This window comes from Trichechus manatus, unplaced genomic scaffold, assembly GCF_000243295.1.
Source record: "Trichechus manatus latirostris isolate Lorelei unplaced genomic scaffold, TriManLat1.0 scaffold00011, whole genome shotgun sequence".
In the NCBI taxonomy this organism is placed as follows: domain Eukaryota; kingdom Metazoa; phylum Chordata; class Mammalia; order Sirenia; family Trichechidae; genus Trichechus; species Trichechus manatus.
This window is the reverse complement of record NW_004443947.1, coordinates 1,934,065-1,959,345: the sequence shown is the minus strand read 5'-3', so window position 1 is coordinate 1,959,345 and position 25,281 is coordinate 1,934,065. Positions and strand designations below refer to the sequence as shown.

Below are 25,281 nucleotides of genomic sequence, written 5' to 3'. Positions count from 1 at the left end.
TGCTCTGAGCTTAGAAAGAGGCAGCAAGCACCCCAGCCTCCTTCCCCACTGTGGTTTCGCTGCCTTCTCCTCCTCCTCAAAGTGCCAACTTCTTCATGCCTCTCTAGTGCTGGCCAGGGGTGGGGCGGTGGTGCTGGGAGGAAGAGGAAGGATTTGTAAGGAACCTGCCGGTCTGAGGGAGAGGGGACTGTGCTGAGCATCAGGGGGAGGAGGGAAGACACTCAGAGGCGCTGTGGGAGCAGATATGAGGGTGTGCAGCGACAGGGGCTGGGGCTGTGATTGTGGGGGAGGGGCAGGCCAGGTGGCAGAGCCACTGTGTGTTCCCACCACTGAGCCTGACAGTTTCCCTAAATGAGCTCACACTCACACTAGCACTTTTCCTTTCTGTGTTTTTGTTTTAATGGCAAGTTGGGCCCAGTGGGGAGGTGGCCCCCGCCCCGTGTGTGAGCTTCTGGTCGGGACCAGAGCTCAGGGTGGCAGAGGGCTCATGGGAGGGACAAGTGGGAATTCTCTGTCCTCCTTGAGCCCCAGAGCACTTCCTAGGGGGAGCAAATGGGCAGGATAAAAAGGAGGCTTCGCTTGACCTGAGCCAAGCCCTCCCTGATGACCTTCAAAACCTCCAGCCAAGGGGATTTATTAAGTCCAAGAAGGGTCAGGCCCCTTTCAGAGAGACTTCCCTTCTGCAGTGGGACAAACAGGACCAGAATGACAGAGAGACCTACCCCCACATGTGAAGACCCCATGGACAGCCTTGAGAAGGCAGGTGGAAGGGGCATGAGGAGAGCTGCCTGGCCCTCGTCGCTCCTGCTGTGCTCACAGGTGCCCCCTTCTGTCCTTCTAGTTGAGCAGCTGAAGAAGGGGACCACTGCTCTCCCCAGCCCTGCAAGTGGGGAGGCCTGGGTGGTACTTTCATCTGAGCCACTCCCTCTGGGTGTCTGGACTTTGATTTCCTCACTATCCAGCCACACCCACCTCCTTCACCAGAGAGAGGGGAGGAAGAGCTAGGTGTTGAATGGATGCAGGATGACACATGGTCTGTGCTGGGGTGCGGGTGGGGGGCGTGGCAACTGCTCTTGTTTCCTCAGATAAGCTTGTAAGGTCTGGAGACAAGGACCATATTGTAAAGAGAGCGAGCTCAAGTTGAGGGAGACATCGAAAGTCTGCTTTGAGTTGTTTCCTTCAAGCCACAGAGTCACTCAGTGATGTTGGCAATTGTGGGTGCCATTTACAGACAAGAGTACACTGGAGTCTGAGTGACGTGGGGGGCACATGTGAGCAGAGGTGGAGCTGGGACTCAGACTCAGAACCTCAGTTTGCAGATCGGAGTTCTGCCCACCCCCAGACCCTGATGGGAACTGAGCCCAGAGGGCTGTGAGACTAGCAGAGGGGCCAGGGAACACACTGCCTGGCTCTGCCATGTTTACCAGTGTGAACTTGGGCAAGCTACTTAACCTCTCTGGGCCTCGGTTTGTCACCTGTAAAATGGGGATCGTGCCAGTAACCAATGCATAAAGTTGTTGAGAGGATTAACCAGCTGCTGTTGAATCTATTTTGACTCATGGTGACCCTATGTGTGCAGAGTAGAACTGCTCCATAGGGTTTTCATGGCTGTAACCTTTCAGAAGCAGACAGCCAGGTCTTTCTTCCAAAGCACCTCTGAGTGGGTTCAAACTACCAATCTTTCAGTTAGTAGCCAAGCACTAAACTGTTTGTACCACCCAGGGTCTCTATGTTGAGAAAATTAAGTAAGATTTATACAGTCAGTGGGTTCAGTGGTGGAATTCTTGCCTTCCATGCAGGAGACCCAGGTTTGATTCCTGGCCAATGCACTTCATGCTCTGCCACCACCTGTCTGTCATTGGAGGCTTGCATGTTGCTATGATGCTGAACTAAACAGGTTTCAGCAGAGCTTCCAGACTAAGACAGACTAGGAAAAAAGGCCTGGCGAGCTACTTCCAAAAGTCAGCCAACGAAAACCCTGTGGATCGCAATAGTCCAATCCACAACTGATCATGAAGATGGCACAAGACCCAGTAGTATTTCATTCCATTGTGCATGGGTCACCATGAGTCAGGGACTGACTCAACAGCAGCTAACAGCAAGAAGATATATAGTTGATCATCATTATTCACAGATTCCGTATCTGTGAATTTGCCTACTGACTAAAATTTATTTGTGACCTCCAAATCAATACTCATGGCACCTTGGTGGTCCTTTGCGGACATGTGGAGAGTGGCAAAAAATTTCAGTTGCCCAATACACATGTTCCTAGCTGAGGCTGAACAAGGTGATGCTCTGCCTTACTGTTCCAGCTCTCATACTGTGAACATTTGTGTCTATTTTTATTGTCATTTGATGCCCTGTTGAGTCACCCCGACACATACACAACGGAATGAAATGCTCCCTGGTCCTGTGCCATCCCCATGATTGGTTGCAAATTGGACTGTTGTGATTCATAGGGTTTTCATTGGTTGATTTGCAGACGTAGATCACCAGGCTTTCTTCCTAGCCTATCTTAATCTGAAAGCTCCGCTAAAACCTGTTCAGCATCATAGCAACACACGCATTTCCGTGGGTAGATGGTGGTGGCTGCTCGAGAGGTGTATTGGCTGGGAATCAAACCCAGGTCTCCACATGAAAGGGGAGAATTCTACCACTGAACCATCAATGCAGCCTAGTCCATATTTTGTTTCTGTTTTTTACATTTTTGTGCTTTTTGTTGATTTCACTGTTTAAAATGACCCCAAGCGTAGTGCTGAAGTGCTGTCTAGGGCTCCTCAGTGCTAGGTAAGTGCTCGGGAAGCTTCGTTCAGGCAAGAGTTACAGTGCTGCTGGCCGTGAGTTCAATGTTAATGAATCAACAATCTATATTCAATAAGGGGTCTTTAAACAGAAATACACACAAGACAAGTTTATGTATTGATCAGTTGATGAAAATGTTGTGACCACAGGCTTGTAGGAATCTAACCTGTATCTCCCCTGGAGCTCAGTATTCACTAATTCAGTGTTCACGGTGACTTTCTAGAACATAACTACTGTGAATAATGAGAATCTACTTATACATATATATATATATTAGTCCATGCAGACAGGAAATTTCTGATCAAGTTAAACATATGCTTACTATATGCCCCAGCGATCCCACTCTTAGGTATTTACCCAGGAGAAATGAAGACACATGTCAACCAAAAAGTTCCTTGTAGCTTTACTAATAATCACCAAAATCTGAAACAACCCTGGTGAATGGTACATCCATACAATGTGATACCAAACCAGATGCAAACAACCACATACTGTGTAAATTCCACTGTATGATATTCTAGAAAAGGCAAAATGATAGTGACAGAAAGCAGATCAGTGGTTGCTGGGGGCTGGGAGATTGATAACAGAGGGGCTTGAGGGAACTCAAGAACTCTTCTGTACCTTGATTGTGGTGGTGGATTCACAGCCATATAGATTTGACAAAACTTGTCAAACTAGACTTAAAAGGAGTGGGTTTTATTTTATGACTCAAAAAAACAAAGGAAAAAAAATCTGATTAAAACAAAAAGAGTCAGGGGCATAGTAAGCACTATGTAAGTGTTAGCTGGAGTCCCTGAGTGGTGCAAACTGTTAACATACTTGGCAGCTAACAGAAAGGTTGGAGGTTCAAGTACACCCAGAGATGCCTTGGAAGAAAGTCCTGGTGATCTACTTCTGAAAAATCAGCCATTGAAAACCCTGTGGAGTGCGGTTCTACTCCAGCACACATGGGGTCACCATGAGTCAGAGCTGACTCAATGGCAATTGAAACAAGACTGTTAGCTGCTATTCATATTATTATTATTACTGTTATCAAGACTCTTATTCATGGGAGATTTTCAGGATTGGTGGTCTCATATCTGTGACCACCCTGGCTGTGCACTGGTGCCCCCTGCTGCTTAGGTTAGCAGAGGGGACACCTCTCCTCCCAGCCAGAGGTCCCATCCCTATCCCTGTGGGTGCGTGGCATGGCGGGAGCCATTGTCTCCCCAGCCCTCACTCCAGTGGTTGCTGACAGACATGGGGAGTGCTCTCAGCTGCTTCCCGGAGCCTGGTTTCCCTCCTGTTGATCTTGTGAGGCACTCAGCCACACGTTAGCAAGAAAGATGCCACAAGAAATAAAATTTGTTATGAATTATTTTACTTGGGGCTAATTATAGGCACAGAAGAGAGGATTATTTATAGAGGCAGGAGGTGGCGGGGGAAGGAGAGGGCCCAGAGGTGTGGAATCCAGGGGCAGGGCTGGAGACAGGGGAGCCAACAAGACTGCGTTTGGGGGAATAAAAGCACTTTTTTACTAAAAGCTATAATTAAACTTGGGTCCAAGCTGATGGAACAGTCTCAGCGGACAGCTGAGAGGTCCCAGGCCTTTCCAGATCCTCAAGACAGAGCTGGCGAGAGAGCTTGATCTGAGGGTCCCATGGACACCAGGGCTCTCACAGTGGCATGTGGGGCAGACATGGATCCCTCTTCCCCGGAATGCCAGGTGGCAGTGAGCCGACGTCTGTGCCAGGGCCCACCTTGCTCCATTCTCCTGGGCCTTCCTTGTGCCCAGCCTGTGCCAGGGATAGGAGAGGACAGGGGAGGTTTGTTTTCACCCACAGAGGTGAGTCCGGTGTCCTAGTTTTGTGGAATCAACGTCTGCAGTGTGTGTGTGTGTGTGTGTGTGTGTGTGTGTGTGTGTGTGTGTGTGTGTGTGTGGTAAAATACATATAACATAAAATCTATCATTTTAACCATTTCGTTGTTGTTATTAGCTGCCATTGAGTTGACCCCCAACTCATGGTGACCCCGTGCACAATGGAATGAAACGCTGTCCAGTCCTACGCCATCCTAGTGATCAGTTGCAAATCCAGGCCTTTCTTCCTAGTCTGTCTTAGTCTGGAGGCACTGCTGAAACCTGTCCACCATGGGTGAACCTGCTGGTATGTGAAATACTGGTGGCATAGCTTCCAGCGTCACAGCAACACGCAAGCCACTGCAGCATCACAAACTGCCAGACGGGTGGTGGTCTAACCATTTCAGAGTGTACAATTTAGTGATGTTTAGTACATTCCCAACGTTGTGCGGTCATCACCACTATCTAGTTCTAGAGCATTTTCATCACCCCACACAGAAACCCCATACCCATTAGCAGTCACTCCCCAATCCCTCTCCCCTCAGCCCCTGGAAATCACTACTCTGCTTTCTGGCTCTATGGATTTGCCTATTCTAGATATTTCATATAAATGGTATTATACAACATGTGGCCCTTTGTGTCTGACTTATTTCACTGTTTTCAAGGCTCATCCATGGCATAGCATGAATCAGAACTTCATTCCCTTTTATGCTGAATAATATTCCACTGTATGGATATACCACAATTTGTTTATCCATTTATCCATTGATGGGCATTTGGGCTGTTTCTACCTTTTGGCTATTGTACATAAAGCTACTGTGAGCAGCTGCCTGCAAATTTTTGTTTGAACCCTTGTTTTCAGTTCTTTGGGGTATATACCTAGGAGTGGATTTGCTGGGCCAGATGGTAATTGTGTGTAACTTATTGAGGACCGTCTACAGTTTTTGAGCCAGAAGGGACGTTAGAGATTATCTGAGCCAGGGGATGCAAACTTGGTTGTCCACTGGTTCTGGCAGGCGGGCGAGGGAAGGGCCAGTTGGGACTTAGGTGAACTGGGGACCTGTGCCACATCCGCAGAGCGCAGCCAGTTGTGGTACAGGGAGCATGGGCCTGGCATGGTCACAGCTTCTGGTTCTTCAAAAGAAGATGGAAAGCCAATATTGATGTGAAACTTCCTAGTGTTTCAGTGTGACTTAAATCTTTTAAAACACCATATGGACTATCAGAGCACATCTCAGAGGGTATAGGCCAGCAGTTTGCAGCCTCTGGTTTGCAGCCTGGCCTCTTGTGACTCCGGTGGAGGACAGAGGTCCAAGCAGGGCTGTGACTCAACGGCTTGCCCCATGCACATGGTGAGTCACGGCTGTCGGAACTCGGTTCCAGGTTACGGACCAGGTCATGGGCTCCCGCCAGTGCCCTCATGCAGTATACAAACAGCAGTAGTGCACACGTGGGTCTGGGTCAGGCAGGTTGGTGACTCTGTCAGCTGCACCTTGCCAGGGGACACCGGATTACCCTCCCCTGAGAGCGAGCAGTCGGCTGAGACTTTTCTAGTTATTACGCCTGTCTGCTCCACCATCTCCACTCCCCTCCCTGCCTCTTCCCACTGTGGTGGTCACTCCAGGCCCTGTCCCTGGCAAGCTTTTCATGCCTGTTCCTCTTCACGGCCCAGGCAGGGTCAGACAGCTCCCCCTTGTACCGTGGGGATGGCCTCCACCTCCCGCCCCTCTCCCCAGCCATCCTCTAAAGCTCTTAGACCCCACCAGCCTTGCTCCAGAACCTTCCCTGCTTCCCAGAGGCTCAGTGCCCTGGCATGGTATTCATTGCCTTTCTAATCCAACCCATGCTTCACCTGGCTCTCTTGTGAGCTGTCCTGCCTCAAAGCCTTTGCTTATGCTGTTTCTCCACCTTAGAATACCCTTCCCTGGTACCTCCTCCTGGCCCCTGCCTTTTCCTCCATGCAGAGCACATCCCCTCCCCTCTTCCCTGTCCCTGCAGCAGGACATATGCACTGCATTCCTGTGTGAACCCTACAGACCCTTTGCAGCCAGGGCGCAGCACCTGGCACACAGCAGAGACTCAGCAATGTATCTGTTCCTTCATTCAGAAATATTTATTGAGGGCCTGTGGTGTGCCAGGCGAGTGAAACAGACAGGGACCTGTGCTCCAGGAGCTTCCTTGCCAATGGAGCAGATGGACAACAAAGAACCCAGTAAAACACAAACTTGATCAGGGCATGATGAGTGCTGAGTGTGATGGGGTGGTCATGGAGGGCCTCTCACAGGAGGTAACGTGGGCGGAGATCGGGACTATAAGGAGGAATGAGCTACTGTATTAGAGGGAACAGTGTCCTGAGAAGAGGGAACAGCAGGTGCAAAGGCTCTGAGGCAGAACTGAGCTTGGAGCATCGGGGGATCAGATAAAGGGCAGGTTGCTGGATGTGAGTTGAAGGGACAGTGGCCTGTGATATCTGAAGGGACAGGAGAAGAAGGGACGAAGAGCCACTTTCAGCAGGTTTCTGGCTAGGGAGGTGACGATGCCATTTGCACAAGGAGCTGGTGATTTGGGGGTGGCCACTGCAGGACAGCTGAGAGGAAGCATCCTACAGAGAAGGGCCCCGAGGTCCTGCAGTGAGAATTCGGCGTCTTCTGTCGAGAAGTCCCTGTGAAAGCCTGATGTCCTCCAGGAGTGAGAAGAGGGTAGGAGAGCAGAGGCACAGGAGGGAGGGGAGAGCCTCGGCTGAGCCAGGAGGCCGGGGCCAAGGAGGAGCTCTTAAATCGGAGACAAGGGGCCCTTTGGCAGATGGGAAAAGGGGTTTTAGTGGAAAGCCAGGCAGAAGCCAGGCACTTGGGGCCAAATCAGGAGCAAGGATGAACTGGGGGTAAGGTAGTAGAACTGGGGCAGGGAGGGGAACAAGAAGAGGGGACCCAGCTCAGCAAGGATAGGGGGACAGAAGAATTCAGTGTAAGGTTTTCTTGTCCTTGATGGAGGACAGTTGAACATCCTTGGACCACTGAGGCATCTTACAGATTTCAGCTTGGTGACACCTCTTCCCAGAAGCCCTCCTGCATGCCCCAGATCAAGCCTCCTAGTCATGTGCTCTCATGTCACCAGCTTCTGGTCACTAGGGTCCATAACCTTGAACTCACAGCTCTGATGATCTATTCAGGGTCTGTCTCCCATGAGGGCGGAGGCCATCCTAAGCCAGGGAGAGAGGTCGTCCTGGCTTTGCACCCTCCCTGGCAAATCTAAGCTGCTCCTCAGGGCCCAGCACATGTGCAGAAGCAGGAGAGGCTGAGGATACACGGTCCTGGTGCGGACGCCCTGGGTGGAATCAAGGCTGCTGTTAGAGAGTTGTCCAGGAGGTCGAGCTGACCTTGAAAGGAGCGGGACAGTGGGCATCTCAGCAGGGCGGACGTGCTCATGCTCACAGACGCCCGCCCACAAAGGCCCCCAGTCCACAGGGAGCTCCCCATCCTCAAAATGTGTAAGAAGCCACAGCCTCGCCCCCTCCCCACCTCCCACCCCACTACCCTTCATTTGTGCTGCTCTGGCTGTTCCCACATTCTGCCTCGGGGGCAAATGAAGGTCTGCCAGGCGCACCCAGCTGCATTCGGGTTCTTGAGGCTCTCCCCACACACAGCTGATCCAGGCACCGAGGGGCGTCGTTGTTGGATGCTAGAATGCTGGGGTGAAGCTGCCCATCCCCCACCCAGTGCCCCACTCTGGAATGGGGGCCCCAGGAGAGGGGCAGGGCCAGCCTCAGGGACAGACTGGCTGTCCTAGCTGACCCAGGCAGGGGAGCTGGGTTTGGCTTTGTGCAGGCATGTGTATGAGAGTGTGTGTGTGCGTATGCGTGTGAGTGTGTACACTTATATATGTGTACATGTCAGTGTGTGCACACGTGTACATGCACATGCAGCACTTGTGTGTGGCTATGAATTTGTGCACGTGTGTGTGTGCACGTGTGTGTGTACACGTGTGTGTGGGCATGTACCCGCATGTGTTTGGGGGGCTGGCACCCTGACCCCATGCCTTCCCTCTCAGGGCCACCCTCTTCTGGGAGCCCCCACCCTGCTCTCTCCAACAGACCTGGGCCCGAGGCTGTCTAGGGTCCCAGATAGTGCCAGGCGGAAGCCATGGTGGGGGCCCCTCAGCCCCCTCTCACTTCCCTCAATTCATTAAGACCTGTAAATTATCTCATTAATACACTTAAAGTTCGTTTTAAGGGGAATAAGCGCAGAGATAATTGATAATAAACCCTCAGTTAATGCCCTCAGTTTACTGTACGTAATTTATATCTGCTGATAGCGTTTCTCACTCCCAATTACCCACTTAGCTGTGGCGATAACAGTGGTTCAATCAGACCAATACCAACTTTTGTATATTCCATCCCCATAGTGATGAATACCCGCACAGGGAGAATCAGTGGGCCCACTGTATTTTTTTTTTTTAATTAAGATTTAAATATTCATGCAATTATTAGTGATTTATTAAGAGTTAACAACCCCCCTTCAAGAGGCTCTAAATCTTTACCCAATGAGGCCCTGGCCTTCCTGTCCCCCTTATCCCCTTCCCCCCTTATTCCTCCCCCTGCAAACCTGAGAAATGAGTTGCTCTTCCATAGCCCAAATGACATCACAGCATCACCCTTGTTTCCACGGCAATGGCAGGCAGGTGAGGCACAAGCCAAGGATGGAGGTCAGCCCAAGGGAAGGGCTGGGCTCCTCAGAGCAGCGATCCCTTCTGTCTCCCTCACCAGGCCTGGGGGATGAGGAAGAGGAGGACACCCACTGACCTCTCCACCACTCACTGACCAGAGGCCTCCACACTGCAGCGTCCTCTGGGCTGGCTTCCAGGAGTACCCCCTCCCTGCCTCATTCCGGCATCATTGCCACTCCTCTCCTCTCCCCGTCTCTTCCTTTTCCCTCCTCTCCTCTCCCCTCTCCTCTCTCAGGTCCCTTCATCTGAGTCTCCACCCATTCCCTTTAGGGGCCCTTGGGGAGAGAGTACACTACCCTGTCTCTCCCATACCCCCTCCCTCCTTTCTTTCATTTTAAAATGTTCTACCCCAGTTGCATCAAGGGGCATGCCCATGAGAAGGTGTGCAGAGACCTGAGGTCCTGGGACTCAAGGCCCAGAGAGGGCAGCAACTGGCCTCGGGTCACACAGCAAGACCCGGCCCCCTCTCTCCATCCTCCATCGTCCCTGGTGCCCCTTTCCCCTCCTGCCTTCGCCAGCCCCCTCTTCTCCACCCACAAGACCTCAGAGCCCATTAAAGGGGCAGGAAAGATAATGAACAAACCAGGAAAACATGAAATCAATATCAGGAGAAGAAAGGACGGCTGCCATTAAGTGACATAAACAAGCTGGTAATTATTTGGACAGCAAGTAATTAAAATGGGGTGAGGGCTCATTACTGTCTCATCAAGGGCATGATGGGCATGGCCAGACATCCTCTTCCCAGCTGGAAGGCCGTAGCCAGGCCTGGACTCCTCCACCTAGACGGGGGAGATGGGGAGGGTGGAGCCTTGAAGGGGGTCTCCGAGAAAGTCCCCTCCCCGCCCCGCCTGCTGTCTCCGTCTCCGGCAACCTTCTCCTGCCTCTCCTGTTGTGATCTGAGGCTGAGGCCCACGGCAGGCAAAGCAGGGAGCACCCCCCAGCCTGCCACCCTGCCGCCTTCCCGTGAGTCCCACTGCTTCCCCGAGCAGGGAGCCCGCTCACCCATCAGCCTCTGCAGAAGGGGCTGTGCCCTTGGGCCACCGCTGTGGAGGCTGTGATGAGGAGGGGTCCCAGGGAGAAGAGACGATGGCAGGCGCTGGCATGGGCAGGAAGATCAGGAACCAGGAAGACCAGGAGAGCAGCTCAGTGACAGAGCAGGGACTATAGTGCAGCAGAGTGGGGTAGGGCTCCCCCGCAGGCTGTTGTGACCCCGATTCCTAGATTTGTAAAGCAGAGGAAACTATGGACATTGTCCAGTCCAGCTTTGGCCTGCCAACCTGTTCGGCTCACATGGTGTTTAAAATGTTTAAATGAGTTATCATCATTTTCAAACAGGAGGTTTCACATAAAAGCTTGGATTTCCAGCTTCTCTCGAAAGAAGCCTGGCTCCTCTTGGCCGTGGTTGGCTGGACTGAGCCACTCCCCTTTGCATGGAACATCACTCTTCTCTCCCCAGCCCTCACCCAGTCCTCTGAAGGCACCTGATTTTGTCCCCCTCCCCACCCAGTCCTACACCTTCTGTGGATCAGAGAGGGGAGTGACATGCCCAAGGTCACACAGCTAGATAGAGGCAGAGTGGGGACCGGGGACCCAGTCTCATGATGCCCAACTGAGGACGCTGCCTCCTGCCCTCGGGTAGTCCATGGCCTGTGCCAGTCAGTGGCAGGGACTGAGATGACACACCCCACTGCCATCGCCTGGAAGCTTGCAGCAAGTTGGGGAGACACCAGTCACTGACCCCCAACTTGCCAGTCCCTGAGCTGGACACTGCTGGCAAAGAGGTGTCTCAGACCTGGCTGTGTGCGCGTGAGAGTGCACAGTCTGACGGAGGAAGCAGCCACACAGACAACCAACCCTGACTCAGTCTGATGATGCTCTTTAGCCATGGGAGCCAGAGGAGCGAGTAGTGCGTTCCACTGTGCAGAGAGGAGCTGGGGAGGGTGAATTAAGAGTGAAGAATGAGACCGCTCTGACAGGGAGCACGATAGAGTGTCCAGGACAGAGCGGGAGAAAAATGTAGAACAAAATACAAATTCACAGAATAAGACCAGACTTACTGGTCTGACAGAGACTGGAGGAACCCCTGAGACTATGGCCCCTGGATACCCTGCTAACTCCAAACTGAAGCCACTCCCGAACTCTCCCTTTCAGCCAAAGATTAGACAGGCCTATAAAACAAAAAAATAACACCCACATGCGTCTTAGTTCAATCAAGTATACAAGACCAAATGGGCAACACCTGCCCAAAAGCAAAGACAAGAAGGCAGGAAGGGACAGGAAAACTGGACGAAGGGACATGAAGAACCCGGGTGGAAAGGAAGAGAGAAGAGTGCTGACACATTGTGGGGATTACAACCAATGTCACAAAAACCAATTTGTGTATAAATTTATGAATGAGAAACTAATTGGCACTGTAAACTTTCACCTAAAACAATAAAAAAAAATTTTATTTATTGTAGTTTTATGAAGTTTACATTTCAAGTTAGTCTCCCATACAAAAATTTATACATACATTGTTATGTGACCCTAACTGCTCTCTCCATACTGGACAGCACACTCCTCCTTTCCACCCCTGATTTCCCGTGTCCATTCAACCAGCTCCTAACCCTCTCTGCCTTCCCATCTCACCTCCGGACAGAAGCTGCCCATTTAGTCTCTTGTATCTACTTGAGCCAAGAGGCGCACTCCTCACGAGTATCCCTTTATGTCCCACAGTCCAGTCCAATCCCGGTCTGAAGAGTTAGCTTCGGAAATTGTAAAACAATAAAATTTTAAAAACAAAAGAAGAATGAATGAACAGGGCTGGGGGCATTGGGAGTGGGCAGGGTGCACTGCAGTGCAGGGAGCAGCAGATACAGCAGTTGGGGCAAGGAGAGGCATCTGGGGCTTTCAGAGGGAGGGGATTAGTGGACGAGGCTGAGCTGGGTTTGGGATGTGGGTTGGTGGCCAGGGATGAGGCGGCACCATCGGTTGTTTGGGGTTGTGAGGAGCTGGCCTCACCCTGTAGTCAGTGGGAACCACTGTAGGAGTGGAAGTGTGGGGTCAGATTTTCTTTCTAGAAATAGCACTGTGGCGACACAGTTGAGGATGGCCCAAAAGCCAGGAGGTCAGACAGGAGGTGGTCACAGGCAGGGACGTTTGGGGGTCTGGGTGAGCTGAGTATTGTAGCCATGAGGCAAGAGAGGAGGTGTGGGAGAGAGAGGCTGGGGTGGGGACATGCTGGGGCACGCCGGATGAGGGGCTAGAATAGGCAGCCGTCACTAACTGGCTGGTCAGGCAGCAAGGAGTCCAGGACTTTCTGAGCTCCTTGGGGAGGTGGTAGCCCTACAGATTTGTGGGGGCACCACAGGGCCCAACTTGGGATATGGCGGTTTGAGTTTCTGGGGGTGTCCAGAGGCAGGTGAAAGGGTCCAGATGGAGCTCAGGAATGAGGTTGGAGCTGCAGCCCTAACTAGGGTGCCATGGGCAGGAGGCTGGTAGGGAAGCTGTGGAAGTGGGGGCCCAGGGGAGGGCAGAGCACGAGCCAGGGAGGCTCATGGACGAGGGACAGCTGTGACTGACAGAGAGGAGCTGGTGGTGTGTGCTGGCTACCGCCCCTTCCTGGGGCTGGTGGGACGACTGGGCAGAGTCTGCATCTGTGACTGGGTGACAGTTTTCCTGTGTGTCCCTATATGAGGGGAGCCCAGGTGGGCTCAGCTGCTGAGAATGGGAATCAGAGGACAGTGGGTGACCTGTGGCTGCAGAGTCAACATCCTGGTGTAGGCTGTGGTGTGTGCACGTGTGCATGCAGAACAGTGAACACACTGGGCCCGGACGCAGCGAGTGCGCCCCTGGGGCCCTGAGTGCCCGGGACCTCCGGTGGGGCTGTGCCCCATCTGTGGCCAGGTGCACAGTCGGTACCGGACCACATGCTCTATGAGGGCAGGACGTGAGTCCATCTTGCTCATGGCTATATTGCCAATGCTGAGCACAGTGCTGGGCACATTGGAAACACTCGGCAAAGACTTGCTGAATGAATGCATCCTGGTTAAGAGCACCGGGCACTGGGACCAGCCTGCCTGGGTAGGAATCAGGATAGGAAATCACCACTTATTCACCTCTCCGTGCCTCTGTTTCCTCACCTGTCAATTGGAGATTAAAAATGGTTCACTGCCTCCTAGAATGGTTGTGAGGATTAAGTAAGAAAATTCATGTAGAGTTAGCTGTGTTGTTACCGTGGTGACTGTGTGTGTGTGTGTGTGTGCGCACGCACATGCAGTGGCTGTGGTCATGGGCAGTGAAGGCAAGTGACTGTGCTGCCTCCTCCCTGCCCTGAGCAGCCCAGCCTGGCCGAGGAAACAGTGCCACCACCACTCCTGGACCACCGCCGGGCCCAGATCTGACCGGGCGCACATTAAACCAGTGAGATATGAAATGCTGCCGTATCGGGGACAGGGTCTTTAATTAAATTAATTGCCGGCAACATTGTAAAAATGCTGATGGGGTCATAAACGGCGCGTCAGCGATGCCGTTCATCATCTCCACGGACTTGCTGGTCACCACACCTGGACTGGGGGGGAAGGCTGGCCAGGCTGCAGCCACCGGGAGGGGTGAGGGGGATGGGAGCATGGGGCAGGAGGAGGGGTTGCAGAGTCCCATTCATGTCCTAGAAGGGGCAGCTCCTGGGTTTCTGTCTGGGACAGGTGTTGGGGGCTTGTCTTAAGGGTGCATGAAGGGACAGGTGGTTATTCTTACTCAGCCTATGGGTTTGCCCAGTGAAGGACACTGATGGCAGCTCTGGGAGCTGGCTCCGTGTGTATGTGTGTGCGCGTGTGTGCGCGCGCGCGCCTGTGCGTGCACACGCAAGCCTCCTTTGATCCAGTCTAAGGCCCTGACCAAGCTCAACCACTGATGGCCGCATGACCTTGAGCCTGCCCTTCCCGTCTGAGCCCCAGCTGCCTTCTTAGGAAGACAGGCGGACCTTCCCTGCCTGCCTGCCTCCCTCGTGTTCCCAGCGCCCTTCCGGCCACCCTGCCCTGGCCTCCCGCCGTTCAGGGATCTGTGCCAGGGATCCTCCTATGTCTCTTTCAGCTGGGGCTGCCACAGGCTCTGTCCATGCTCAGGGCCTTCCAGCCGCCTGGTGCTGAGTGGTGGCGAGGCGGCTGGGCCAGCCACCCCCTTCCTTCCCCCCATCAGGTAGGAGGAGGTGGAGAATGCCTGTTACACAAGCACACAGACACACACACAAAACCACTAAACACCCACAGCAGCACATGCCACACACGCAAAGGATTCCAGAGAAGGAAAAGGAAAAAGCCTCCTTCCCCAGCCCTCCCTGGGCTGTGCGACCACATAATTACCCTGGATTCCATTCTATTTAATTGCAGCTTATTAAATTCTAACCAGCCAATTATCAGCCACAATTACAGCTTAATTCGGGGACACAATAGCTATTTTATCGTTTGTTAATCAAATGCTTATTTAGGCCTCAGCTTTATTAACTGTTTCTCTGGCCCGAAGCAAGGCCCTGTGGCAGAACCGGGGCCTTGGGAGGTGTCCCTGAGAGCCTATCCCCCCTTCAAGGCACCCCCTCCCTGTGCACCCCGGTAGATTCTGACTCTCCTTCTCTGGTGGGTTTGAGGGCTCTTAGCACCGGCAGGAGTGTGGCCAATGACCTGGAGTTTGAAGACCTAAATTTGCTTTTCCACACATTCAGCCCGTGTTTCTCAAGTACCTACAGCATGCCAGGCCCAGGGCTGGGCACTGGAACTACAGCATCAAACAAGACAGAAGTGGTGCCCGTTGTCATGACACTGACATCTTAGAGGGAGGGACACAGACAATCACAACGAAGCGAATACACAAGCACGATGTCTTCCAGCAGTGGTACATGCTATGAGGAAAGCAGAGCAAGAGAGGGGAAGCCAGGAAGGGTTACTGCAGACACAGTGGCCAGGGAGGGCCTCTCGGAGGAGGTGATGTTGGCGCTGAGACCTGAGGGATTAGAGACAGATGGCTGTGGGAAGATCAGGGGCAGTGTGTTGCAGGCAGAGGAGAGAGAAAGTTCAAAGGCGCTGAGGTGGCATTTCAGTTTCCTAGCATCGCCATAACAAAACACCACCAAGTGGGTAACTTTAAAGAATTCGTTGGCTCACAGTTCTGGAGCTAGAAGTCTGAATTCAGGGTGTCAGCAGGACCGTGCTGTCTCTCTGCAGGCTCTCGGCGAGGATCCGTCCTTGTCTCCTTCAGCTTCTGGTAGTCCCGGGCGTTCCTTAGCTTGTAGATGGATCCGCACATGCTGTCTTCCCTGTGTGTGACTGTTTCCGTGTCTGTTCTCTTTTATAAGACACCACTCAGAAGGAACTAGGATTAGGACCCATCCTGCTCTGGTATGGCCTCATCAACATAACTGATAACAAAAGAAAAACCGTATTTCCAAACAAGGTCTCACCCACCAGTACAAGGGTTTAGGTTTTCAACATATCTTTTAGGGGGACATAACTCAATCCACAACAGGTGGGAGAAAGCTCGGAGGGTTTGAGAAACAGACAGCGGGTCAGAGTGAGCAGGGAGGTGGAGGCAGAGGGTGGGACCAAACAACCCATCCAGGAAGCCTCCTGCTGCCCCCCGCCCCCCAGCCACTGCCCTGTGCCTGGCCAGCCTAGGAGCTGGTTGGAGGCCAGCGCCCTCTGGGGGTTGTGCAGCCTTAAGCCAGTCCCAAGCCTATGCTGAGCCTGGTCTGTAGGATGAGGGGCGGGCAGAGAACCGGAGCACACCCACCAGATGATAGGCCTGGTCTGCAGCAGCGTGGCCTGGCTGAACATCCTCACTGGGTGACTGCCTGCTGCCCCACTCCACCCGCCTTGTTCTTTGCGGTTCAGTGTGTCCACATGTCCTCTTGGCACCTGTGTCTGTCCTTGTGACCAGGCCCCTGGAGCTTACCAGGAAAGAGGGTGACTTTGCTACGATCCTGGGGAGGTGGCTGCTGCTCCTATGACACTTTCACGCTCATGTTACCATGGAAATCGAAGCGCCATTAGCGTGTCTGTGTGTGTGTGTGTGCGTGCACACCGGGAGAGCAGCTCCTCGTCCACGGGCACCATGAGGGGCCGTCACCCCAGCCCAGTCACCTCCACCTCCTGCACTCCTAGGCGCAGGGCTGCAGTCATTTCTGCACACGGGGGCCTGGACACAGCCTGGCTCTGTCCTCCAGGAGGTCCTATGCTGGTGGGAGCCATAGCCAGGCAAACATGATGGAGCAGTGGACACGTGGCCAGGTGGCAAAGAAGGGCAGCATGAAGGAGCCTCAGGATACCGGGCATGTCCCATCCCAGAGCCCTCCTCATCCTTGACCAGCGTCAGCAGATGCACCTCATTCCACAAATGAGGACGAGGCTCAAGAAATGGGGGAGGGGGGGCTTGACCGAGGGTCTGGAGCAAGGTCAAATAAGCCCGACAGCACAGAGGGTTCCGAGGGCTGACTTGGAAGCACTCTGGGCCATGCACCCAAGTTTACTATTGCCTGTGTCTCCCGCTTTGCCTCGCCCAGGCAGACCCACACATCTGAGTGGCCACCTGGGATCTCACCGCTGAGTGCCACCCAGATCAGTAGTCTCAGTAGGGTCTGAGGGGGCTGAGACTCAAACCCAGGGTTTGGGACCTGCAGCCACCATTCCTCCAATGTGTCCCCTGCACCTCACCCCATCCCCCGCCTAGCTCTCTCTGACAGCAGAGCAAAGCCTCCTCGTGAAGCCCCCTCATCATAGACATGTCACGTTTAAACAATCACGACACATGAAGTCACCTCAGGGCCGGGGAGGAAGGGAGTGCTGATGGGCAGGAGAGCACTAGCCCCTGTTCCCTGCAAGTCTGCAATCCTGGGCCCCTGCCTCTCTCTTCCCCTGCTGCTCCATCTGCATCCCTGGGAGACATGCTCCCCAGGGCAGGAGCCCTGCCCAGCTGCCTCTGCCTCCCTTGGGTCCAGCACAGCCATTTGAGGAATGGAGTTCCCTTCCCACTGGATGAATTGATTGATTGGAAGGCTCCTGGCTAGATTTGCATTTGCACCTTCCACTTTCAGGCCTCGTTTCTGGGCTTTGGGCCCATTCAAGGAGGTGATGTTCAACATTCATTCAGCAAACACTCCATGAGCCCTCGAAAGGTATCAGACCCTGGCTAGGCTCAGAAGCAGGGGCAGCAGCGGGTAGAGAAGGAGTGCACAGAGGATATCAGAACTCAGCCCCTGACCTCAGCGTATCTGGAGAGGCAGATACCAAGATGGTAACAATACAGTATGTGAGGTGCTGAGAAAACTCGGTCAGTGGCCGTGGGGCTCAGCGGAGGTGTGGCCACTCTGGGAGTCAGGGGAGGCTTCCTGGGGTAGGAGTTTTTGAGCAGGCCTTGAATAGCCAGGCAGATCCTCGAGGGGCAGTGGATCAATCAGATGAAAGGATCCTAGCTGGTTTAAGCCAAAAAAGGGCTTAATTGGCTGGGAACCCAGGCGCAACTCCCAATGGGTCCCCGGCTTCTCTCTTACCTGGTCGTTGTCTCCTTCTCCAAGCTCCTGCTTCAGACCACGGATGCTTCCCCTTATAATTGGCCTTACTGTGGCCTACAGGCCCACAGGACTGGCCCTGCCCTGTTGGGGGCCCCAGCAACTTTACGACTACTTGCCACAGCTCCAAGCCCAGCAGAAAGAGAGGTTCTCTCTTCCCAACAGTCCAGCTGAAATGCCAGAATCTCATCTGTCCAGATGGGGCGACCTACGAGTGGGGTGGCGGGAGGGAGTGTGCTGATTGCCAGGCCCAGGTCACAAGCCCACCTCTAGGAACAGGGATGGGGTCAGCCCACTGGGACCGTATGGCTGGGGTTGGGGGACTTCTAAGAGGAAAGTCACGCACTGTTAGTTGGAAAGTGAGAAGAGGGCAGAACCAACCCCACAAGAGCCTGGAACAGAACATGCAAAAGCCCTTGGCAAATTGCAACCCGTTCTGGTGCCTGGCCACAAGGTGAGCACTGAGGGAGTCCCTAGAGACCAGGCCGGACGGCAGCCCTAGGCCAGCAGAGCCTCGAACGCCAGGCTAAGGATGTGGCATGTTATCCTGTGGCTCCCTCCTGCCCCCTGTCTGGACACCTGAATCCTCCTGTGGTGCTGCGTATTAAAATTCAGACACCCAGGCCCCAAGCAGACCTAAACCTGTTGCCACCGAGTCTATTCTGACTCATAGTCACACTATAGGACAGAGCAGAACTGCCCCATAGGATTTCCAAGGCTGACTGCCACATCTTTCTCCTTTGGAGTGGCTGGTGGGTTTGAACCGCCAACCTTTCGGTTAGCAGCCGAGTGCTTAACCACTGTAGCATCAGGGCTCCTTCAAGCAGACCTACCGAATGCGAATCTCCAGGGTTCCTGGCAATTCTGCCGGCATGCAGGCTGTGGTCATAGGTGCCCAGGTGGTGAGGCGTGGTGAGGGGTGTAGTGCTGGTGAACAGCCAGGGAGGGGCCTGAGCTGGAGAAAGATGGAGGCCACTGTGCCCCAGCCCCCTCCTCTGCCCCATTTCAAATCCGGAACATTTCTCAGGAAAGTGGAAAAGCAGGGGTTTGCCACCCTGCCCCTTGCCTGTGTCACCCCCACCCCTCCTCTCCCCAGACTGGGGGGAGGTGGTGGACTGGGGCTTGGCAAGGGTGTGGCTGCTCTCGGGAAGAAGTGCTACAGCTCCAGGCACCCAGGGACAGAGTCCTCGCTCAGTAAATAGGGTTCATTAATAGTTTGATTAATCACACCTCATATTTTCATGGTGCTTTTAAAAATAAAACATTTGAAAGCACTTTCACACCCATCCTGGGCTTCAGCGTTGCACAGGCAGGTCTCAGCATCCCAGACTGCAGGTGAAGAAAGGGGTGCTCAGCTTCTGAAAGCAGCAGCATGTAGAGGCATGGCCAGACAGCCTGGAGCATGGGCCCCTCTCCCTGCCCCGGCCTCTGCCCAGGGGGCCACTCTGCCCTCTCCTTGGGTCTCCCCGCAGGACAAAACAAAGTGGAAACCCTTGGGCAGGTCTTCTGAAATTCAAGGGAGAAGACAAGGTGGTCATTCAGTCATGCGGCAAATACCCCAGCAGCACCCAGGCCAGACCTGGACTGGGTGCTGGACCCAGTAATAAAGGTCTAACAGGGAGGCAGTGTGCAAACAAGTCTGTCCAAGTCCTAGATGTGGCATGTACCCTGTAGGGAGGTTCAGGGCACACAGCGGGTGAGTGACAGGAAGTGACAAGGAGTGACAAGTGACAAGGAAGGCCTCCTTGAGGCGACACCTCTGCTGAAACGTGAAGGCTGATGGGAGCTGCCAGATGGACCAGGTGGAGCCGGGCCAGCACAGTCAACTCCACTGGACTCCCACAGCAACCTCCTCATCAGTCTCCCTGCTGCCACCCACCTCAGACCATTCCTTACCCAGATGGTCTCATCACTCTGCTGCAGGCAGCCCTCCAAGGCTCCCCATTGCCCCTCCAATAAACTCCCATCTTCCCCAGCTCTAGGCGCCCACAGGATGCCACCCTGCTTCCTCTCTGATTTGCCTCCTATGATTATCCCATTGCCCACTCTGCTCTGGCCACACCTGTGCAGGGGGCCAGCCTCTGGGATATGGGTGAGTGGGGTGGTGGGCATGGGAGGTCCTGTTTGGCCAGTGTAGCCGGTGCCCACCTGGGATCCACCTGCACCTGCCTGCTCTCCTGTAGCCCCAGGAGCCACCTGTAGCCAAGGTGCATTCCCCTGGGTGCCACTTTCTCACCACATCTGTCATCTCAGCAGCCTGGGGGCACAGCAATAGGTTCCCCCTCCATGTGCCAGTCACTAATACGTGCACTAGGCAGCCTTGCGCTGGGGGGCAGGGACCAGGGATGGACAGTCTGGTGGTGGGGACAGACACCTCAACTCTCTGCTCTCTTCTCCCGTGAGAAGAGCTATAGCACCCGTGAGGACAAACGCAGAGAGGGTGAAACAATGTGGTGTGTCTGTCCTTGGAGACTGAGACGGAGCCCTTTCCAGGGAAGTGACATTGGAGCTGGGCCCTGAAGAGAAGGGTGGAAAGTCCTGGTAGAGGGGAGGGGAGAGGTGTTTCAGACGTGAGCAAAGACCTGGAGACGGGGGAGCTATTGCCTAGAAGGGATCATGGGTGTTTCTGCAGAAGGAGATGAGGGCTGACTGGGCCGGACGGGAAGCTCAGGAATGCCAGCCAAAGGTGCTTGACCCCCCTGAAATTCCTGCAGACGCCAGACAGACAATGGAAATAGAAAAAGCAGGCCCATGGTGATGCAGTAGGGAGTGGTGGGGACTGTGGTGAACAGGAGCGTGCGTGCCCTTTTGAAAGGATCATAGGTCATTTGGCGCTGAACCTGCACTGCTTGGTGTTACCTTCAGTAAACAAGCACAGGATTCACATAAAAGAGGAAGACCGCCCAGGGTGGCTTGTGCTGTTGACGGGGGAGAGACCCGAGGCTCCTGCCCTGCCTTCATTCAGGCAAGAGATCTGATTGAAACAGTGGGGAGGGGGATCACAGATGCTGACCACTAGGGTGGAGGTCACATGGTGGGCTCAGGGGCTGGAGTGAGGGAAGGACAGCTCTGCCGTCCAGGCAGTGTCCCTCAGCCTCAAGAGGCCACCTCGTGGGGCCTGAGTTACCCCACCCTCGGCCTTAGAGTGTCCTTGCTAGAGGGCAGAGCTGTAGCCCAGAGGGCACCCCTGGGCCCGCCCAGTAAGTGTCCCCCAGGATGGGGAGGGGAGGCTCGCCAGCATGGCGTGACGGAGGCCCCAGAGAAGTGAGCTATGTCCCTTATTGGTCACAGTACATTTATTTTTCATTAGCAGTTAAATGCAGACATGAGGGATTGCACTGGGTTCAGCGGGCGGCTGACGTGAGCTTGTGCACCAAGCAGTGCTTGGTGCAGTGATCAGTAGGGAGACTGGGTGCTGCACATCCACTCCCTGCTCCCACAGACCAGCCAGGGACCCCTGCCCCCCAATGGATGGGCACAGGGCATTGTGTCAAGCCTCTGCTGGGTGAGGTGTGGAGTAAGGCAGGACAGGTCCAGACCCAGCCGCTGGGGGCAGTGGGGCCTGCCTCTACTCTAGGGCCTGCTGAGGTACTGTGGCTTCCCAGGGTAAGGGTGGAGAGAGGCCATTGGCCCTCCAGGCCTCTCCAGACCCACCCCTTCCATTCATTCTACAAATCCTAGGAGGCCTGCATGGGCCCCCAGACACAGAGGTGAGGAACTCAGCCCTCCCTGTGCCTGCAGTGTGGATCAGGGGGCTAACAAATCGGGGCTGAGTAACAGGGAAGAGCAAACATAATAAAAAAAGGGTCACGCAGGGCCCCCACTGGACACTGAGTCCAGGGTCAGAGCTGGGGGCCTTGAGTAAGTGACTTCCTCTCAGGCCTTGGAGTCTCCGTAAGATGTCTAGATGGCTATTCCCCTCTGCCTGATCCCCACCCTTCTGACCCAGAGAAGGGCACTGGCAGAGCCAGGTGGAAGGGTTCAGGACAGGTGGTTTGGGGAAGGGTGAGCTTCCTCTTCCCAACTGCACGCATGGTTACAGGCAGCCTGGCCTCTGTTCCTGGAGCCACAGGAACATACAGGGGGCTCGGCTACCAGAGAGAGGTCACAAGAAGGAGAACAACAAGCTGGGGAGAGGCCAGAGTCTGGTCAGGGGGCCGGGGGCAGAAAGGCCAGGGGGAAGGGCAGGGGGTGGGAGGAGGGGTGGGTGAGATGAGGAAGGAGGGACAGGGAGGCCAGAGGAGGGGTGGCTGACCTGATGCCGACACACTGCCCTGCTGTGTCAGAAATGCCCCCCCCCACTGTCCCCACTGTGTCCCCACAGGAGAAGCACGGAAGCCACTGCTGTGTGCCTCTGACCCCACAAGGGCATGGCAGCTATCCCCTTGCTTGGCCAGGCCTCCCTCCATCCCTTGGGCTGTGAAAGCCAATCCAGTGGGCAGCCAAGTAACCGTCTGAGGCAGGGACTTCCAGAGCCTGGGGGCTGACCCCGTGGAGATGGTGCCCTCAGCTGTGCCCACACACATGCCAGGGAGGGGAGCTGGCTTCGGCGGCCCAGAGATCAAGCACTGGACATGGAGTTTGGCAAATTCATGTTCCATTCTGGGCTGAGTGACCTTGGGGCTTTGGGCAAGTCACCTGTCCCTGTCATCGAAACAGAATGACAACCCTTCCCACGGAGAGATAGCTACGAGGGTCCCTGAGCTGAAGGCAGTGATGCCTTGCATTGTAAATGCAAACCCCTGGGTCCTGGCAGCGGCTAGCCTGTACTGCAGTACATGCTTCCCCCCTTTCCCATTCAGTCCTTACCGCCCCCCCCAACCCACATCTACCCAAGAACTGAGCACCGTCTCTCCACTTTACTGGAGAGGGGCATTCCTGAAGTGGCACCAGATATTCAGCCCTTCGGCCGGCTATTCTTAGGTCACCCACCATGTCCGCCCTGAGCCGGCCCCAGAACACATACAGGACCAGGCACAGACATATGCGCACCCCTGGGAAGGAGAGGTTCCTACCCACAGCCCTGTGCTTACAGGCGAGAAGGGGACGACCGGCCCTAGACACAGGTGTTCCCTGGGTGGGTGGGGAGCTTCAGGAACAGACCACAGGAGGCCCCCGGGGCTCTGCCCCGGGGCAGATGCCACCTCCATTTCACAGGGTGAAGGTGAGATGGCAAAAGCAGCAGCTTGCCCAAGGTCCCCATTAGCAAGGAGCAGAATGGCTTTCCTGAAGCTCTTCCCTCTTTATGCCCGGAATGTGGTTGGTGGGGGGAGTTGACGAAGCCCTGAGGGAAGGAAAGGCCACCAACCTGTTTAGTAGGCAGTGAGGGCAGGGCAAGACTGAGGGTGCTCCCCCTACCCTCCCAGGGGCCCTGGTCAGAACAGACGGGTCAGACTGCTCTGAGGGTTTTACCTCCGCCATGCCTCAGAACCAATTACCTGTGTAATTAGCAGCCAATGACTTGTGGGATGGTCGTGGTTTTCAGTTGAAATTATAAGGAAACCCGTTCCCCTCTCCTTGAAAGGGTGGGGACTGGACCCAGGCCCCCTCAGGCTCCCAGACAGACTCTCCTGGCTCCCACTGACCTATGCTCACCCAGCACCCAGCCCCGCCAGCCCCTTCCCATACCCTGTCCTCCCCCCAACCCCAAGCCTCTCTCTTCTAGCAGTGCCACCCAGCACCCCTCCGGTGGCCCCTCGCACTGCACCCGGGCCACACACCCCCTTCATTCATTCGGTATTTCCTGAGCACCTGCTATGTGCAGGGGCAGGGAATGGGGACCAAACAGAAAGTGGACCCCAGAGGCAGCCCCAGGCAGAGGAAACAGAGGAAGAAGCCCCTGCCCCATGCCAGCTGCCCCCCCGAACTGCTGGGTCCTCTCCACTCCCTGCCAGCTGCCCCAGACTGAATATGGCTCACCAGATCCCGGAACCTCTAACAATGACAACAAAAAAAAAACAAAAAACTAAACTAGTTACCTTCGAGTTGATTCAAACTCATGGCAACCTCATGTATATCAGAGTAGAACTGTGCACCATAGGGTTTTCAATGACTGTGATCTTTCAGAAATAGATCACCAGGCCTTTCTTCCAAGGTACCCTAGGTGGATTTGAATTTGATCCACCAACCTTTTGGTTAGTAGTTGGTTGCTTAACCATTTGCACCACCCAGGGACCTTGAATCTCTACTAGGATAGCAGTAACACTGGTACTAGGGTAGTAACGTGCCCCTGCCGCTGCATGGGTTGAGGGCCTACTATGTGCTGGAACTGGCGGCATAGCCTCAGTTAAGCCACCCACCTCAGTCTTCAGAAGTGAGTGGACTTCGTCTTGCTCCATTTTACAGAGGAAGAAACTGAAGCTCAGGGGCATTCTGGACTCACTCTCCTGTCACTGGCCCCGCCCACACACCAGCTGCTCCCCATCGCCCCTGGCCCCAGAGGCCCACTCACCTTCCTCCTCTGCCCAATCCAGGTGGCCAGCAGAGTGCCACGGTGGCTAACCCAGTGCCCAACCCGGTGCCCGGCGCCAACCCCGACCTGCTCCCCCACTTTCTGGTGGAGCCCGAGGACGTGTACATTGTCAAGAACAAGCCAGTGTTGCTGGTGTGCAAGGCCACGCCCGCCACGCAGATCTTCTTCAAGTGCAACGGGGAGTGGGTGCGCCAGGTGGACCACGTGATCGAGCGCAGCACAGACGGAAGCAGTGGTGAGATGGGCGGACAGGCCAGGCAGCTGGCTGGGCCTCGGGGTAAACGGGCCACGACCACCCCAAGTTGCACGCCTCTCATTGACATGGCCAGGACGGAACAAGCTCTGTGCCCACCACCCCAACGGCCTTGGACCTCCTAGGTCCACAGCTCCACCCCAGGTCACCAGGCAGGATTCCCACACCGAGGACCCCATGTGTATACATAGAGGCCTTCCCCAGGGCCCTTGCCCCTCATCACAGTCTGAGCTCAGTTTAGTAGGGGAGTGAGAAAGAGAGAAGTTCCTCCAAATGTCCCAGGAGCTGTAAAAGGGGACATGAAGCCCGGCCACTGCCCTCAGGCTCCACAGAAGTAGGAGGCTGAGCAGCAAGTGCCCACAGCTGAGTCTGAGCCTTGCTGAGCCATCCCAGCAAAGAAAGGGAGTTTGGAGTGAATGGGTCCCAGAGGATCAAAGAGCTTACAGAGCTAAAATTCTGTGCTTGTTTTCTTTTGCATGCGTTCGTTCGCATATTCATTCATTCACACACGTGTTCCCTCAACACTCTTTATTGAGTACCTACTCCCTTGCTGGGGACACAGCCCCACCCTCAGAGAACTCTGCTCCCGGGGAGGCGGATGGCATGGGCTGACCACTCAGTGAGTTCCAAGGGCTGTGCCAGTGAGAGGAGAGCAGGGCTGA

At 54.6% G+C, this 25,281-nt stretch overlaps 1 protein-coding gene across 1 annotated transcript in view; it reads left to right on the top strand.

Annotated features, from left to right (window-relative positions):
• The window catches only part of UNC5A (unc-5 netrin receptor A), a 70,430-nt gene that overhangs the window by 27,678 nt on the left and 17,471 nt on the right, over positions 1–25,281 (top strand). The window contains exon 2 of the mRNA XM_004371162.1: positions 24,368–24,601. Within this exon, the coding sequence (XP_004371219.1) occupies positions 24,368–24,601 (234 nt within the window). The remainder of the gene's footprint in view (positions 1–24,367; positions 24,602–25,281) is intronic.